This window comes from Carya illinoinensis, chromosome 9 (genome assembly GCF_018687715.1).
Source record: "Carya illinoinensis cultivar Pawnee chromosome 9, C.illinoinensisPawnee_v1, whole genome shotgun sequence".
NCBI classification, from domain to species: domain Eukaryota; kingdom Viridiplantae; phylum Streptophyta; class Magnoliopsida; order Fagales; family Juglandaceae; genus Carya; species Carya illinoinensis.
In genome coordinates, this window is record NC_056760.1 from 10534028 (window position 1) to 10553294 (window position 19267).

The 19267-nt window shown below is 35.2% G+C and overlaps 3 protein-coding genes and 1 long non-coding RNA gene across 9 annotated transcripts; 2 read left to right on the forward strand and 2 right to left on the reverse strand.

The window, feature by feature from the left end:
* Window positions 1–1803: 1803 nt before the first annotated feature.
* LOC122275180 (probable F-box protein At4g22030) lies at window positions 1804–3116 on the reverse strand. Its single transcript, XM_043084152.1, has one exon. The coding sequence runs from the start codon at window positions 3114–3116 to the stop codon at window positions 1815–1817; it is 1302 nt and encodes a 433-aa protein (XP_042940086.1). The 3' UTR covers window positions 1804–1814.
* Window positions 3117–4265: 1149 nt separating this feature from the next.
* LOC122275659 (troponin T, skeletal muscle-like) lies at window positions 4266–10261 on the reverse strand. Of its 6 annotated transcripts, none has more exons than XR_006228622.1 (3): window positions 9822–10261; window positions 5649–5797; window positions 4266–4765 (listed from the first exon to the last, which is right to left on the reverse strand). XR_006228622.1 is itself a non-coding variant. In XM_043084806.1 (3 exons), the coding sequence occupies exons 2-3, from the start codon at window positions 5780–5782 to the stop codon at window positions 4462–4464; spliced, it is 252 nt and encodes an 83-aa protein (XP_042940740.1). In that variant the 5' UTR covers window positions 5783–5797; window positions 9826–10261; the 3' UTR covers window positions 4266–4461. The 6 variants fall into 6 exon arrangements, 3 of the variants coding, with proteins under 3 accessions (XP_042940740.1, XP_042940739.1, XP_042940741.1); XR_006228621.1 differs by having other exon boundaries at window positions 4266–5022; XR_006228620.1 differs by having other exon boundaries at window positions 4266–4791; window positions 4880–5797.
* A 1095-nt stretch (window positions 10262–11356) lies between these two features.
* Window positions 11357–14554, forward strand: LOC122275410. Its single transcript, XR_006228538.1, has 3 exons — window positions 11357–11541; window positions 14086–14118; window positions 14331–14554. It is a non-coding gene; the product is annotated as an uncharacterized LOC122275410 (long non-coding RNA).
* Window positions 14555–16054: 1500 nt separating this feature from the next.
* On the forward strand, window positions 16055–17690 carry LOC122277470 (probable F-box protein At4g22030). The gene has a single exon (XM_043087450.1). The coding sequence runs from the start codon at window positions 16308–16310 to the stop codon at window positions 17604–17606; it is 1299 nt and encodes a 432-aa protein (XP_042943384.1). The 5' UTR covers window positions 16055–16307; the 3' UTR covers window positions 17607–17690.
* Window positions 17691–19267: the final 1577 nt, after the last annotated feature.

Genomic DNA, 19267 nt, shown 5'->3' on the forward strand with positions numbered 1-19267 from the left:
CAATGAGAAAGGTCTAGAGCAAGGCAAAGTGGACATAACCTTACAAGTAATACATAATATTAGACCTATTTCAGTAACTAGTATTCATTTGTCTTATCCTTTTTTAGAAACTTGGTGTCCCTAATTTATAGCAAGATTTGTAACAGATCCTAAAGAAATTAAAGAAACTAGCTAAGTCACACCAAGATTGCCCCTTTCAAGTTTATAACCAAAACCCACATACCATATCATAGAAGAGTGATAAATAACAGTTATCAAATCCAAAACAAACACCATGACAAGTAACAGGTTGGAAACCATGCCTTTAACCCTAGAAATTCCCATTATTTGAAATTAGAACTCTAAGCTCAATCAACAGTATATTAATGCATGTTCAATTCCACCAAAATGGGACTAAAAACTAAAAAAAATATACTCCACTGACGCAGAGATGAAATACCTGAATTAGATTACCAAGATGAAGTATATGCAAAAATCGAAGCTGCTACGAGTCATTTTGCTAAAATTTGTAAAAGAAAAAATGAAAGGTCAGAAAAAGTGCTCGATTGAGCTCGGAGCTGAGAATACAGTAATTATGGAATATGTGAGCACACAAAAATGGAAAAGCTGGAATCAAAAACCCAATTTGAAGTTTAAAAAAATAGCAAATACTCGAAGAAGATCAGCTCAGAAACCTTGTGATTTAGGACAGAAATGCAAGAAAAATGCAAGAAAATACCCTTAAGCAATGATTTCCTGGATTGGGCAGTGATTTCCTTGACCCCTCAAGGGAGATTTACTCGAACGACATCACTAAGATTTCCTCATGCTCCTGAAGCGCGATTTAGATGGGGAAGGGTGAGTTTATGAGGTTGGGTTTAGCAAAAAATAAATCAAAAATGGAGAGAAGGGGAGAGAGGGAGTGTCGGGCTCTAGAGGGAAGAAAGAAAGATAGATAAAGAGAAAAGGAATACATAAAATGGAGAGGACAAATTGAAAGGGAGAAATGAAACTTTTTTTCTGATTCACGGGCGAAATAAACAATATCTAGGAGAGGAAGAAAGGTAGAGGAAGAGAAAGTGTGAGGAAGAAACGGAATCACGGGTGAAAAGGGAAAGAGCAGTTGAGAGAAGTGATTTTGTAATAAAATAATGGGAAAGACGGTAAACAGTGAGTCTTCAAAGATGAAGATGAAACTAAATTTATTATAGCTCAAAGTTTGAGTTTTAGCGTTTGCTAAATCCAATGCCTGCTTTTTAATCTCCATACCATTCAAATTTTGGAGTTTCCTTCATTTTACCGAGACCAATGCCAATGCTCTAAGCCAGTACGTACGGTCGTAAAGTTTTAATTTGTGCATGCTTTGCAACTCGACTACTAATCAAGAAATACAGTAAAAAGAAATTTCAGTAATGATGAATGAAAGAAAAGTGTTATTGCAAAGAAATATTATAAAAATAAATTTATAAATTGATATAGTTTTATATGATATATTATATTTATTTTATTATAAAAATAATTTTATATACCATGCAATTTACCACATCAAGCTATATATTAATTTATAAAATTAATTGTGACTAAAACATTCTCTTGAATGAAAAGCTAGCGAAAAATAAAAGAATAATAAGACGGATTGAGAATATTATATATATATATATATATAAACACATAGCGAGATAACTAAATTTTAGCACCAGTAGTTGCGATGAAATTTGGAGACTATAAATTAACATTATATATTTCAACGTTGGTGATTGTACAAAAGATCGAATTTGTTATATGAACAATCGAAGAATCAAAGAATAAGCACTGTGCACGAAATCGATCTTGAACTAAAAAAGCTTGCTAGCGAATTCATCTGTGGCAGTTCCGTCTAGACGATAAGAAGCTGACTTTCTAGCAAGTTCTCTGAGCTGCGACAAGCTTCTCCCCAGTTGCAGTGCCACCTTCATTTCAAACATCTCCCCGTTCTCTCTTTTCTCCAAGTCTCCTTCCTCGAGTGTGGCTTCGATTGTTTCCTGCAATAGCCGGAAAAATCCACCGCTGTTTCGGTACATCTCGAACACCATTCCAACTTGCCCACCGTGCTGGAAGGCATTTGCACTGGTAGCCAAAGCCCCCGCCGCCACGGCTACGATTGCAGCCCATGACACATTACCAACACATGCAGAGCCGATAGCTGCAATCCCTGTGAGTACTGGACCAGAGATGGCTAAAATCTTGTTAATCTTCAACACCAGGTTTCCCAGCCTTTCGTAGTCCTTACTGTCCTTTCTCTTCACCACTTCAACGATTTCCCGCATTTCCACTTCAAGTTCTTCACTCCACCCATTCTCCTCTCGCTGTTTTCTTTCATGTGATTTAGTTTTCTTTCGTAGTAATTGGTGTGAAGGCCACCAAGTAGCAGGCTCAAACTTTGCGGGGAATTTCTCAAGCATTGCTCCTAGCAAGGGAAGGGGGTAGGCTCGGTCATGTGCCAAAACCCTTTCCATCACGTCCTTCACATCTTCTTCAGTTGTTGCCCCAAAAGCGAGCATAGTTTCTATTTCACTCCGGAGTTGCTTGAACAATCTGGTAGCATTGCGTTGTTCTTCTGCAAGTTGTGAGGGCTGAATTTTGTTCATCACAAGCAGCAACCCTGTGGCTGCAGAATACAAGAGAGTGGACGACAACTTGAGAGCCAGAAGGGGCATTCCGGCGCCACCAATCGCAGCAACACCAACCATGGTTGCGGCGGTGAGAGTGATCATGTTGATGGAGTTCAGAAGAAGGGTATTCCAATTGTCACGTTGCTTTCCAATGTTGGCGTGCATCTCGACTCTGTCAGCCACGGCCTCTAAGAGGGCATAGAGTTGGGTGGTGGCAAAAGCAGTTGAGTTCTGTGCTTTATTATTATCGACGAATGGTGTGGTAGTAAAATTAATGTTTTTTAGAACTGGGATTGTGTTTGTGAACCCGTCGACCCTTATATTGTTCAATTCGTCAATCAGTTTTCTGGTCGTTGGGATTTTGGGAACGGAGAAAGGGGCTTTTGGAAACTTTGGGACATGAATAGCAGCATTAATTTTCCTGGAACAACGGCATGAAGAAGAAGAAGAAGGTAATAGGAGAGCTGAAGCTTGTAAGGAAGCCATAATTGACAGAGGTTGTATCGCTGGGTTTGTTTATGTAGCTAGAGCTGTGTGCGCTACAAAAAGAAATAAAATTGGCGGCGTTTATATCTGTGCCATTTGTTTATGCGCCGGTAGATATAAAATTTTACCGACGCTTAATATTTCTGTCGGTAAATTATTGAGATTCCCGGTGTTTACATTTTTACGCCGGTAATAATGTATAGGTTTAGCGGCATTTATAATAACGCCGCCAAAATAGCCATTATGCACCGGGAAATTAGTAGTTTCCCGGCATTTAGATTATATGCCGGTAGTAATATATGTTTTTGGTGACGTTTAAACAAACGCCAATACATTATTAATTATACGCCGTTATATTAATCGTATTTGTCGGCGTTTTTAATCTACCGCCGGTACTAATATATAGCATCAGTGGCGTTTCACAAAACGCCGACAATTGATAGAGTTTACGCTGATAAAGTACTGAGTTTTTCAATGTTTATATTGTTTGAACAAATGCCGGCCATAGATTAACTTACGCTGGTAAATAAGTAGTTTTCTGGCATTTATATTGTTACGCAGGTAATAATTATATAGCATTGGAGGCGTTTACCCATGAAAATTGATCAGTGAAACGCCAGTAATTGATAAATGCGCCAAAGTATTTATTGTGACGCCGGTAAAAATATATAGCGTCAGCGATGAAGGCTATTATAAATTTATTGATAGTAAAATAAATAATAAAAAAACTTATTTAAATGATACAAAAATACCCACAAAATCTTAGTTGAATTTCTAGGATGCCCTACCTGTAAATATCATATATCGCATTCCAGTTCTAGAGGGAGGGAGGTTAAATAGAACTAAAAGAGAGAGTTCACGCGTTGAGATCTTAATGTGACGCCGTTTAATTTCTTTCCTTTAATATTTAATAAGTAATGTACAATACAGTAATGTAAGTATTATGCATTCCTTTTAAAAATTGTGCAAGTGTCCTACAATATTCCTTTTGAAAAAAATAATCTATTATTACAAATTTAATCTTTTAATATGAATGTCATATTTATTCTTTTTTAAAAAAGAATATGACGTTTGCGAGCTTTATGACAAAATATGTTAAACATCATATTAAGATTCACAACTTCCAAAAAGAGTAGTAAACCATATGCATAATCCAACACTTATCCTTTTATAATCTGTCCTAATTCCAACTTAACAAAACAGAACAAACGTTGATATATGACATAACCATAAATTTAGTCTTAATTAAGAAAAGTTACAAATACCATTAAACAGAGCAAACGTCGATATATGACAAATATCATAAATATAGTCTCAATTATAGTCTAATTTGTAATCCTGACCCTCAATCATTGTCCTCATTGTTCTCTTCCTCTTCTTCATCTTCCTCTTGATCTTCCTCATCTTCAGCATTCTCCTCTTCTTCATCTTTCTCTTCCTCTTCATTCTTGTTTTGATTTGTCCTGAAGCCTGAATATAAATTCAAATTAGGTTCCAAAAATTCCAAAATATGGTTGCCTTGTAGGGGTTGGCCCAAACCCCAAACCGCGCACACGTCCAGGCTATTCTAGGCCCATAACTTTCGAATAAACATCATCTGATTTCCAAGTCATGGTTCCTCCAGATCCCATTTCTATAGAAATTGTGTCCTGTGTTAAAAGTTCCTTCATCTCAACTTGTAATAGACAATAAAAAATACACATTATTCTCTATCTTATAAATCTATTAAAATTAAAAAGTAATAAATTTGCAAATAAACATACCACTTTCTTTCTCGTTTTATCTTGTCGCCCCATTATACCGAAAATACACAATAGAAAATGCATGTAGCATGAACATCATGAAACTGGTTGGCGTTTGTTATCCCCTGCTTTGTTTTTATTATAATAAGCCATAGGAGTATAACCTTCAAAAAGAATTGTGAGAGAAATGGCCATTTTAACTTTTTCAAATCATAGATGCAATGTAAGGAACGATGAAAAAATGCTTATAAATTATCCAAACATGACTCATGATATATCTGCTCACTTGTAAGTTCAAGAGGCATCTGATGCATAATGCTCTAGTCAAAACATAGTGCTAAAATTAAAGATGTTTGGTCTAAACATGCATGTAAAGAGTACAGAATCTATCTTTTGAACATTTCCAATAGATGGTTTCCATTTTTTAGTTAAATAACAGATGGCAATAGCAGCAGTCACTAAAATGAAAACATGGAACTTTGCTGCAGAAAGATGTTGAGATTAAGAGTATAATATTTGTAAGTCTATAAGTTATGACATTCTATTCAAAGAAACCAGAGAACTCCTATCAATAATAAAGAAAGCAGAATTAAAGTGGATACCTGAATGCCAAGTATGGTTTAGGAATCAGAATTTGAGTTCAGTATGCAAAAAATTAACAATTTTCTAGGCATGATTGGCTCGACAGAAATAATAGAACAAAACCATTTGCATATTCAATACAAAACCTATGGGATAACAACTTCTTTTCTACTACATTATATAACATTTTTCATCACTCAAAATTTACCTTTGCAGATGATAAACTTTAGAAGTGTATTGACCCATTCCATACACATTATCTTCAAAGGTTCTGCTCTCCAATACTTCAATCCCTTCAGTACTAGTCGTGTTCTTTTGCTGCATCTTCATGACCATGTACATCTATGCTATCCCATACTGCAATATAAAGTCAAACAAATTTGTTTTTGAAAAGGTTAAAACTTTAAACAGAAAGAAATCACAATGTTGTCAGAGATGAGATGGGTATCATTGTGACTGAAATGTTAACATCGTTTGTGATGTTTTACCTCTTCCAACGAAACGGGCATGACAATCCGACTTCAGACCATCCCCCATAGAAAATTTTTACCTTTAGACAAATACAAACATTTGGTGTGAAAACTTCACCAGTTTATTGGCTGATATATCAACACTGATTGTTGTGAAAACGATCTTTGAGGTTGCACTATCTAACATCAAGTGCTATGGTTGCTTACTATCAGAACATTATTGGCCTAAAGGAGTCATGGAGAAAAGTAACCTAATGCCACCTTATGTTTTCAGTAACAACTGCAGAATTGTTGGTCTGTTTATCAACAACACCATTTCGGTCAGCTTGTTGATTATGCTAGTATTATTGCATAATTGCCAATCACAACCTTGAGCATGAAGAGGTGTTGATGATGCTCGCCAAGGTTTCAGCCAATTTTACACACCTATTTCCTTTAGTATTTTTTACAAGGTTTAGAAAGACAAACCTGATGCGATAAAATACATGTACCCTATGAGCAGTGGTCTACTGTTTTGAATGATCCTTATTAATTGTGAACAAGACATGTCCAATAGGAAGATATTCTATGAAAACTCGCAAACTCAAGAAAAATCAATATTAGCCATTTCTAGCCGAACTGGCAAAATATATTATTTGCACAACAACAGAGAAGTTTTCTATCTTTAGGCCACTACCATATGTCTGATATTCTTTCTTTCTTTTCTTTTCTTTTTTTTTTTTCTTTTTTTTTCTTTTTAAGTGCCATATGCCTGATATTCTTTCATTATCTTCCAAAATATACAATTTCCAAGCAAACATGACATATGTGAAACTAACTAATTATCTAATATTGTTTGACATTCAGCACAAGACACAAAACAATTAATTTTACAAGTATAAAAAAAACACTTATCAGAGATTGGAACTGCTTCTTCAAGCATAAAGAAATTAATATACAAGGACTAGTTATTTTTAGAAGAAAAGTGTGACTCTTACAAGATTTGGAGCAGCCCAGCCAACAAGAGCAGAAAGAACAGTTATTTTCAACAAAAGAAGTATGTTTCCAGCTCATTGGGGCTTTAAAAAGCTTATCAAAGATCAGAACTAAAACCATAAAAACAAAAGTGAGGCATACAAAATACCCACAATCAAGCGATCAAACCTAACTAAAAAATAATCCCCAAATCTAACTCTTACGGAGGTTACGGTGGTGTTGAACGGAACCACTCATGATGTGAAAGAGATACATAAACTCACAAGATTTAAGCTTTTCCTATTTTAGCTTTCGTGTACCTCAATCACTTAGCTAATCCTCTCATTTCCACCCCTAAACTCCAAAAATTTGTAACTCAATAATGCAAAATACTTCACAAAAGCAAAGCAGTGACTGCTATTTTGAGGGACAAACTGAATAAAATTAGAGAAAGAAGATAACTTACCGCAGGTGACTTGGTGAACAGGGAGGACAATGGTGGTGCACGAAATCAGTAGCAATAACAGAGTTTGATGAGACAAATAGAGAGAAAGTGAAAAACGAAATGGAAGGATGAGAGAAAAGAACGAAAGCTTATCGTAGTCGGTGGTCGAATGTTGACGATGGCGGCCGTGCCTAGAGCATCGACAATAGAGAGAGAGAGAGAGAGAGAGAGAGAGAGAGAGAGAGAGAGAGAGAGAGAGAGAGAGAGAGAGAGAGAGAGAGAGAGAGAGAGAGAGAGAGAGAGAGAGAGAGAGATGAGAGAGAGAGAGAGAGAGAGAGAGAGAGAGAGAGGGAATGGAGATTGGAGAGTGGGAGATTAAAGAGAAGGAGAAGGGTGGGATAAGAATTGATTTCTCCGGTGTTATTTTTGGAGGGAATGATTCCCGCTTTTTTTTTGCAGCAAATTTTATTAGGGAAGGATATTTCGTCTCTAAAAATTAATGTTCAAATAATAAATGGTTGTTTGAATAAAATTTTCAACCATAATGTTTTTTGAAATGAAATTTAAATTTTGTCTCAAAAGATTTTTTAAAGACAAAAATAAATTTGTCCCTAAAAATTTTTGTCTTTAAAAGTTAAATTTGTTGTAGTGTTATCTACTAGTAACCAGTAGAGGGTAATGATCACTTGCAACCCATCCAATACCATTCAATTTCTAGATAATTTAAAAAAATTAAAACCGTGACATACATACATATCTTCTATATATAAAAAGTGTGTATGAAACGGAAAATCTTGTTTTAACGGTTTTTCTTGTTTTTCCGTTAAAGTTAACACTGTTTGTTTTAACGGTTTGACACATAAAATGAAGACATAAATGTTGAGAGAGATAGCATTCAATGTTGTTATATGATTTATTAATCTCAATAATTATAATACTTAATAGTTTATATAATAATAAGTAATTAAAGATTAGTTATTATATTTTTCTCTTTCTCCTTAACATATACCCGTGTATTAGGTGCATAAGACGTGAATCTCTAAGTATAATATACGTGTATTATACGTTTCATTAACTCAGATTATTGAGTATTCCAAATTTAAAAATCTCATATAATATATAATACAAGTGTGTTTAATCAAAGTGTTTTTTTTTCCCCTTGGTAGTAGGACGTAGCTTCCGCTAAGTCATATTCCATACGTGGGCTTGCTATGATAGGCACGTGACAAAGGCCATGATCCTTGAGCTAATCAAGAAAGAGTAAATTCGGCCAACAATTTCAAAATATATTTTATGATTTATATATATGCTATATATAGAAAATATTATACCACAAATTTTATAAAAAGATTATGTTTTAACTTTATGTTGTCCCTGATCGACTCAACCAACAGTAAAATAAGAATTTCAATGTTGTCTCTATTGATTGTCTACATGATGACATAAATTGATGAATTATAATACAAATATCAAACGACACATATTTTGAACTACCGTTTGTGTTAGACTTTTATTAAATTTTTCGTATACATCTTTGCTAAAATTATAGATGTTATAAACATGTATTAGATTATATAATACTTTGAACTAATTTTTTTATTTTCTCCAATATGCCTTAAATTATTAAGTGACATCAATAATTTTTATAAAATATATATTATTTTTTACAAATAATCATTTCATAAAATTAGACAAACGTGTTTTACACGTTACTCCCACCTAGTATATATATATACTAGGTGGGAGCAACATGCAAAGCACGTTTGTTTAGTTTTAAGAAATGGTTATTTGTAAAAAATAATATATATTTTATAAAAATGATTTATTTCACTTAATAATTTAAGACATATTGGAGAAGATAAAAAATTAGTTCAAAATATCATATAATCCAATACATGTTTATAACATCCATTATTTTGAGCAAAGATGCATACAAAAAATTTAATAAAAGTCTAACACAAACGATAGTTCAAAATATGTGTCGTTTGAGAGAAGCCAAAGTCTGGATTGGCATATATGTAAATCCAATTGGTTGGAGGGAAGCCAAAGCTGAAGAAAGAGAGAAAGAATTTTTGCAATAGGGGTGTGCAACCGGATCCAAATTATTAAAACTGAGCGGTTCTCTGCTTTGAATTAATTAGGATTTCAATCTGGGTGGATAACCGGATTTAATCTAGATATTTGGGTTTTTTTTCAAATTTTGACTTAAAACCTAGATATCCGGATTATAACTGGATTTAATCCAGATTTTTTTTTTTAAAAAGAAAAAAGACATTAAAACTTTTTTTTTTAAAAAAATTATAACCTGAATTCAAAAAAAAAAAAAAAAAAAGAATGGACAATCGAAGTGTGCATCATATACGGTAACGATTTTGGGGCTGTCTTATAACAATTAAACAAGAGTTAATATGGGCTTGTATTATAACGATTTTCAGAATAATGGTTAAATTGCAAGGACATCATGTACGGTTTTTAGTACAGCTAAAGGGAATAATGAGTTAGAGAATCTTACATACGGTGTGTTTGATGGTGGAGAGCTGTTCTCTGGTGCCCTCTGCTGATGGTCCTGGTATCATGCGTGGTGGGCTGTGGCTATGACGAAAGATACTGCAGTTGAAGTGCTCTGTTTTGAGGGTGAAAAACAGAGCACGATGTGGTCAGCCGGTGTTCAAGCGAATTGCAGTGAGTTTAAGGGAGGAAGGCTGGTGTTTTTTAACTGCAATGTGGGGATATTGCTATGTGGAAGAGGAGATGGGATTAACTGGCGTTATGATCAAGCGATGTGTGGAGGTGTTGCTGTTTGGGAACATGATGCACGATCTATGTGTTGTGAAAACATTCGGCAGCCCTAGATATGTTAATAGGGAAGATGTTTAATGGGAACGTGATGCATGATCTGTGGGCCCGTTTGGATATATATTTGAAGGATAATTTGGCTGAAAATGTTTAATGGCAAGGGTTCTAGAGTTGTAATCCAATTGGAAGAGTTGTTCGGCCGTGATAAGCTTTAAATGACTTCATAATTTTTTTTAATAAAAAGTCTTCAATTATTTTTTTATTTTTAATTTTGAAAAAATTAAGAACAAGAAGAAAATATTAATATTTTACAATAATAAGCTTGGAGTTTATAACTATTCATGATACAGCCAATAGTTCAATATACGACAACTATGATCTTAATGTTATTGGAGAAAACATTCGAGTTCAGTTGGCACAAAAGGTAAGGATCATACTTTCTTGGTGGGGTGCTTTCTTTCTTTCTCTTTTTTTCTTTTTGTTTTTTGTCAAGCATGTTTGTAGTGCAATAATAGTCTCTGATGTAGTTATAGTGGAGATAAAATGAGACGTATACGTGGCATTTTCTCGTTGGGAGGCTGTTATTTGGAGAGAAATAGATAGACCGGTGGAAAGTTTTTCTCTATATATTGTAGTATAATTAATACTATAGTGATTTCTATAATAACTTCTATATAGACTTAAACTATATTACTAATATTAAAGTGTTATTATAAGACCATAAAGTATAAATTATAATTAATATACATTATATACTAATATAAATTAGTATTACTAATTTACTAATATAATTATTAAAATGAATATTTTGAAAATTTATTAAGCGATAAAATGTAGTTAATGTATATATTTAAAGCATATAATCAATTAAATATTCATGTTTAAGATTATAATAACATTATTATATATATTTTTAATATTAACATAACATTATAATAACATTATCTTATATATAATATATAATAATATATTATTATTATATATATTATATAATATAATTATATATAATATGAAAAAAATATTATATTAACGTTTCAATTATAGATAGGATTGGAATATTGAAAGAGTTAAAATTCATCAAGAAATTAGAAAATAGAGGTGGAGAAAAGGAAATTTTACATTAAGGTGGAGAAAATGTAATTTTACGTTAAGGTGTACATGCACGAATATTCTGTAATTTCCTTTAAAATATTGTTATCAAAACAAAAACTAGTGAAAAGTTAAGTTGGCGCCTTATACGCTGCCTCAAAATTTCAAAAAATTCAAATTTCTCTCTGTTATGCAATTAGCGCCTCTTATATGCTGCCATTTCGCTCTGAACAAAGACTAAAATCATCAAATCTTCAACACATCTAACGCTACCGCCCTGTGATCTATGGGTGCTGCGAATTTGGAAAGCTTCCAGATTACTGTATGGTCTTCGACTCCACACGCTGGTAAGCAGTTTTCCCTATTTTTTTCTCTCTCTCTCTCTCTTGCAATTTCATTCCTTATTTCATGTAGTTTCCCCTTCGCACAGTTCCAGATTTCATAGCTTCCAGATTTAATATGGACATGAGATTGAGAGAGAGAGCGAGGTTCTGATTTTGATATCAGGGGAAACTAGGAACTGGGAACTGAGAAAGGTGTCTCAGCAAACTGTAGTTACAGCGCGAAAGTTTGGGTTTTAGTTGCTAAGGTCTCTGTGTCCAGCACTAATTCTGTATGAATGAGGGAACGCCTGGATATAAACTTGTTACACTAAATAGCAATTTTAGAGACTCTACAATAAACTTGTTACACTAAATTCTTTTTAAACCTTTTCCTCACCCTTCAAAACAATTCAGTCGATATATCGCACGAAACCCATCTTCTCCTCAACGCCGCCGCCAAGTTCCCGTCTCCCATCTCTCAACCTCCGCTAGTTTGGTGGGGTCTGATATGGCAACACTGTGGTCGCAAGCTTTGTAGTCGTCAATTGTGATGCCGTGCTCTGCTTTTTCATGGCCCCAACCACTTATTTTTCTCTTTATTTTCTATTTCTCTCAGATTTGGATCCTCCATCTCTCTCTATTTTCGTGGGAACATTTCTTGGATTTTCCCTTTCTTTTTTGCAATTCTTGATTCTGAATCAAAGAAAATGTGAAAAGAAAAAGATTGTTGTTTACACCAGTTTTCTCTAATGGTGTCAGTCACTATCTTGACTAAAGTACTACTTTTCCAATCTATGTAAATCTGGGGGCTGGTTTTATTGGAGGGGGAGGACAGGACATATTCACGATGGAATAGAGAGAGAGAGAGAGAGAGAGAGAGAGAGAGAGAGAGAGAGAGAGAGAGAGAGAGAGAGAGAGAGAGAGAGAGAGAGAGAGAGAGAGAGAGAGAGAGAGAGAGAGAGAGAGAGAGACGTTCAGGAAGAGGGGGGAGAATGATTTCTGTGCATCTAATTTTATTCCATTAGTCTGTGGTGCGGTTCAGTGTTGATAGAATAGAATGTATACGTGGCATTTTTTCATTGAAGGGCCGTTATTTATAGAAAAATAGATGGACCGGTTATAAGTTTTTTTCTTATAAAGAACATCAATGAAGGCGTAGCGTCTATTTGGAGTTGTGAAATATTTTGCTTTAAGAGTTTGTTAGGGCTTTAAAAAAAAAAAAAAAAAAAACACACCCTTTTGACTACCTGTCAAACGTATAAGTTATCACATATGTATTTTTTTTCCCTTCCAAATGTTTGTCAAGTCAAATGAGGAGGGAAATAAATAAAGATATTGCTATTGCTATAGAAAATTATATGAATTGTGCTGATAGCGATGGGACCTTCAACTCGTACCTTACTAATATCTTAAGCATAATAATCCTGCTTATCCTTTTTGTCATTGACATTGTCTCATTCTAATTTTCTACTGTGGTCAAATGACTCTAATTCATACCTCTTTTTTTTTATCTCTACAGCACCATCGTATTCATTATCCTCATCTTCCCCCTTGCCTCGAAAAACCAAAAAAAAAAACCCCTTTTGAATATAGACAGATTTACATGAGCTACTTTGCAGACTTGAAGAAACAAAAGAAAGATCCGACAAATCTCACCATGTCAGCCGTACCAAGAATATATCCTCTATGTCTATATGTAAAAGAAAAACTTCATGTACAATCAACAAAGGTAGGTGGGCATGCAAGGGGTAATAGGAACATGATGCATGCCTACCATTGTAGCATTCAACTTTGGGAAATTCACCATCACGAGGTTTCATTCATATCCTGGAGATGAGCTACTGGGAAATTTAATAATCCAAAACAAGCTTAAACAACCATGGCATTTCTGCTAAATTGCTTTATGTGCTGGAATGAGTATAATTATCTTCTAAAGTTTTTTGCAGCTTGTTTTCAAAGCCTACTTGATAAGGGTCTAATGAGCCTACCTAAAGCCCCTATATATGTATCCTTTGACCTGTGGTGGAAACTGTTAAGTGAAGTATGAGAATCTTCTATTCTGCCTATTTCCTTAGAGCCGCATAGCAGCACAGAGGCACCTTTACATAGACTCAATCTCCAACCATAACTGAGATTTCAGGTGATCAAAACCATCCTCCTCAAAAAGATATAGAAAAAACCTTTCCTTCTTGTCTATTTTAGCTATTTTTTTCTCTTCACAATTAGTTTAAACCACTGCTAGTCTGCTACTTTTTGCCTACCTTTTGCCACATCTTTTGTCAACATGACTAGTGGAAGGAGATGAGAAGGGGCCATGCATTGATGCACTTGGGAAGGTGGGTCTCTTGAATTTTTAAGGATAAACATTGTTGGAATGCGGTAATGGGACAATATGATTAGTGTGGAGCCTTAAGGATATTCAACTCCTTTTAAGATTTGGACCACATCATACCCACTAATGTCCAATATAGTCGAGATCTTGTACATGATTTCGACTATTTCTATCTTTTTTAAAATTCTTCTATTTCTAATTTTATATATATTGGTTTGTTTTGGCTGTCAAAACAGGATTTTTCAAAGGACTGGCAGATGTATACAATGGTGAGACTAATTATATCTCAAAAAGTTGTTTGAAGTCAATAGTATACATGATATAACGGCAAACGGTTCATTATGTTTGGTTGTAAAATAATTTGTAGAATATTAAAATATTGAGAAGTATAAATTCTTCTCCGTCCTAAAATATTTTAACCTCAACTACACTTTTCATGTGCTAGATATTAATGGTTGCATTGCAATTGTTTATATTACAGAATTCAAAATTCCAAATCCATGATGGGCACACTTTGAGAGATTCTTATGTCATGCCTTCTCACCTTCCAGTTGGTGGAGTTATTGGATCAATCTTGGTGGTCCTTTGCTTGTTTTGGGTTGGTCTGGTAGAAGAAGAACTACCCATGAAAGAAATGGTTGGAAAGCTAACGACAAACACAATGTAAAGTAAAATAATTATCTATGAAGAAGAGCTTTTATATAATGTGATTTGTGTTTTTTTTTTTATTATATGAATAATGATCCATTATATCATATTTATTATTAATTTATTTATTATATATTTTTATTATGGTATATCATATTATTGGTGTGTTCTAAAGGTTGTTAATTAATGCAATGTGTTGGCAACATTTTTGTTAGCAAATATAATAACATTGTTAATTTAAAAAATGCGCCAGCAATGAACTAGTGGGGGCATTTACATTAAGTTGTTAATTTATGCAATGTGGTGGCAACAAACTCATGGTGAAATTTAGATAAATGCAGTTAATAAATTCAATGTGCCATCAACGTACTATTAGTGGCATTTAAATAAAGACGGTTAATTTATATGATGCGTTGGCAACGTAATGCGGTGGCGTTTATGTTAATGCTGTTATTTTAACAATTAGCGTTGTTTAGATAAGTGCCATTAATAAATTTACCAAAGTACTATTAGTGGCATTTAAAGAAATGCCGCCACATTATATGACTAGCGGGTAGTTTATTTGTGGCGACATTTAGATAATCGCTGGAAATTAGATCATTGGTGGCGTTTAGTTAAACGTTATTAAATTATTTAATGTGACGCTGCCAAGATATTATTAGTGGCATTTAAATAAATGCCACCAATTTATATGATTAGTCAGCAAATTACTAGTAGCGGTATTTATCGTAATGCCGCTATTTAAAAAAGTGGAGGCGGTAGAATAAATGCCGTTAACAAATTCAATGTGCCACCGCCAACGTATTATTAGTGGCATTTAAATAAATATCGCCAATTTAACTGATGCGTCGGTAATATAGTAGCAGTGACGTTTATAGTAACGCCGCTAGAATATGCCAGAGGATGGCAAAGTGGCGGCAATTCGAGAAACGCCACTAATATTAATTATGTAGCGGCGTTTCAAGAAATACCGCTAAATTGATATAAACGCCACTAATGAGATTTACAAATACCGGCATTTGCGTAAACGCCGGAACAATGAAAATAGCGACCCTCCACTACCGACAGACGGTTGCGCTGTTAGAGAAATGCCACGAATTAATTAACGGCATTTTTTTGGGTAGTTGCCGGCGTATAACCAACGCCGGCAAATTTGATTTTTTTTGTAGTAATTTGCTACTTTTAAGTTAATCTAAAAGAAACATCCTCTTTATGGTTATATATAACATAAGAAGATGATTTATAAGAGAGATTTAAAATTATATTATACTGAACCAAATTCTATTATGTATATATGACGTAGAAGGATTATATTTTTCACATCAACTTTGTAAATATAGTGTGAAAAACCTAAACTTTCGAGTCGAAGATATTGACCTGCTGATAAATAGAAAACATACAATTATATATATATTTTATATATAAAATTTGCATGACACGCAATAGATCAAGAATGAAACCAAGGCTAGTTATACGTACTACTAACGGAAATGTTGTTTGTATTAGGCTACTAGTTTTTACCACGTCGCATGAGAGACCCAACATCACGCGCGAGGAACGAAATGTTGAACTTGAAATTTATGAGGAAGGGAATGGTCGGGTCAGCCAATATGCCGAGTCAACCTGTCACCCAGTCAAAATTAATTTCCGCATAACCTGCAGACCCCTTCTTCTCAGCTCTACTTCCTCGGTATAAATAAGACTCAACCCGCCTCCCCATCCTGCACAATTGCATTCTCAAACTAATTCCCTCCCGCTCCTCCAAGGCACAGCTAGCAACATAAACCCTGCGATACAACCTCTGTCAATTATGGCTTCCAGCTTACAAGTTTCAGCTCTCCTATTACCTTCTTCTTCATGCTGTTGTTCCAGGAAAATTGATGCCGCTATTCATGTCCCAAAGCTTCCAAAAGCCCCTTTCTCCGTTCCCAAAATCCCAACGAGCAGAAAGCTGATTGACGAATTGAACAATATAAGGGTCGACGGGTTCACAAACACGATCCCAGTTCTACAAAACATCAATTTTACTACCACACCCTCCGTCGATGATGTTAAAGTACAAAACTCAACTGCTTTTGCCAACACCCAGCTCTATTCGCTCTTAGAGGCCGTGGCTGACAGAGTCGAGATGCACGCCAACATTGGAAAGCAGCGTGAAAACTGGAACACCCTTCTTTTGAACTCCATCAACATGATGACTCTCACTGCCGCAACCTTGGCTGGTGTTGCTGCGATTGGTGGCGTTGGAATGCCTCTTCTAGCTCTCAAGTTGTCGTCCACTCTCTTGTATTCGGCAGCCACAGGGATGCTGCTTGTAATGAACAAAATTCAGCCTTCACAACTTGCAGAGGAACAAAGCAAAGCTACCAGATTGTTCAAGCAACTCCGGAGCCAAATAGAAACTATGCTCGCTCTTGGGGCAACAACTGAAGAAGATGTGAAGGACATGATGGAAAGGGTTTTGGCCATTGATCGAGCCTACCCACTTCCCTTGCTAGGAGCAATGCTTGACAAATTCCCCGAAAAGTTTGAGCCAGCTTCTTGGTGGCCTTCAAATCAAATACTCCGAAAGAAAACTAAATCACATGAAAGAAAAAAACGAGAGAACAATGGGTGGAGTGAGGAACTTGAAGTGGAAATGCGGGAAATCGTTGAAGTGGTGAAGAGAAAGGACAGTAGGGACTACGAAAGGCTGGGCAACCTGGTGTTGAAGATTAACAAGATCTTATCCCTCTCGGGTCCATTACTCACAGGGATTGCAGCTGTCGGCTCTGCATGTGTTGGTAATGGATCATGGGCAGCAATCGTAGCCATGGCTGCGGGGGCGTTAGCTACGACTGCTAATGCCTTCCAGCACGGTGGGCAAGTTGGAATGGTGTTCGAGATGTACCGAAACAACGGTGGGTTTTTTCGGCTATTGCAAGAAACAATCGAAGCCACGCTCGAGAAAGAAGACTTGGAGAAAAGAGAGAACGGGGAGTTATTTGAAATGAAGGTGGCATTGCAACTGGGGAGGAGTTTGTCCCAGCTCAGAGAACTTGCCAGAAAGTCATCTTCTCATCGTCTAGACGGAACTGCCATAGATGAATTCGCTAGCAAGCTTTTTTAGTTCAAGATCGATATCCTGCTAAGATATTCTTTGATTCTTTGATTAATGTTCATACAACTAATTCTTTTGTACAATCATCAACGTAGAAACAATGTTAATTTAATCTCAATTCATCTATTTTCTTAGTTTCTTCATATAATTAATTACTTGAATTTATTATTATGAATTATTAATTGAATACTAGTCAAGTTGCAAGCATGCACAGATCATCATATATAACTTTACAAGCGAGGCTGAGATCGATAGAGAGTACTCCTGCATGCATGCAGTAATATATTCCCATTTGAAGAACACGAAATTTTATAATATTGATTAGTTGAACACCGGATATTCAAGAGATGTGGTGGAGACTGGACGGCTTAGATGATATGATATGTTAGGGTTAAGTGTTTCTTTTTATATTTAATACATGGTTGGAATTGGCCCTGGGATTGAAATTAGTCAGCTCTATTGAAAAGTCTATCATTCACAGCTCAATTATAGTCACTCTGCACCTAAGCCGCCATAACCCCTAGCTCCACGGCATTTTTAAATGCCAATTATTTAAGAATTAACAATTAAACAATAATTAATAAGAATAATCACTTAATATGTTAAATCAAAATATTTCAAGAAAGAGAAGTAGCACTGCTACAAAGAGATTTTACGAACAAAAAATTCACAAACTAATATGATTTTTTAAGATAGATTAGATTTATTTAATAATAAAAGTAGTTTGATAATTTAACATACTAAATTATCCTATGTGACACTAAAGGATGAAAATGGATAAATTATCTTTTTGCATTGTTTTTATTCTTTTAGTCTTTGTAAATCTTAGTTGATTAGCTGGCAACTATTTTTAGTAGATGAAATCCGTTAGTTTGTTATGACAGATTCTATATAGCAGCCCCGCATCAGTACACTGTATGGCAATTTTTCTGCTCTGTACCTTTCCAAAGGAAAATACATTTTCTTCTCCATGCTCATTCTCTCTGATTCTCTGAATTTCCTTTCCTAGTTTTACCTTTCTTACAATATCTTATATTAATTTAGTTTTGTTACTCATCATCCATACACTAAACATTTGATAAGAGAAGAAAATAAAAAAGTTATGTACGGTATATAGTATAAGGATAATGAGTAGAATTTTTCATATTGATTAAGTTTCCGTGCGTGGCGGCTGGAAACTCCCATGGACGCGGCGGCGTGTGAGGCCCATGTGTACTGTAAGCAAAGTGTGAGCCACATGCGCCACACATTTTGAAAGAAAGCTGCCACCGACTGACAGATCGGCGGTTGGGGAGTACAAAGAAGGGGCACATGGCTGAAGAAGACGACCAGAAAACAGCAGATCTATGCATCTAGGTACTATCACTGGAAAACCCAAAAAAAAAAAAAGGAACTTGAAAGAAAATTGTATAAACATCGGTTGGATAGGCTAAGGGGGAAAGGAGACAAAGCCCTACCGGCCCCCCCCCCCCCACCCCGCGCGGGGGTCGGGAGTGCCCTGATAGCTTGGGACATGAACCTGTGGATAGAAACGAAAGAGAGAAACCTCTAAGCTTCGAAAAGAAAGATCACTTAAATTATTTCAATACTATTGAGATGCTCCAATTGATCAAACATCCCTATATTGATTAATTGAATACTAAATATTCAAGACATCGTGTGGTCGGGAT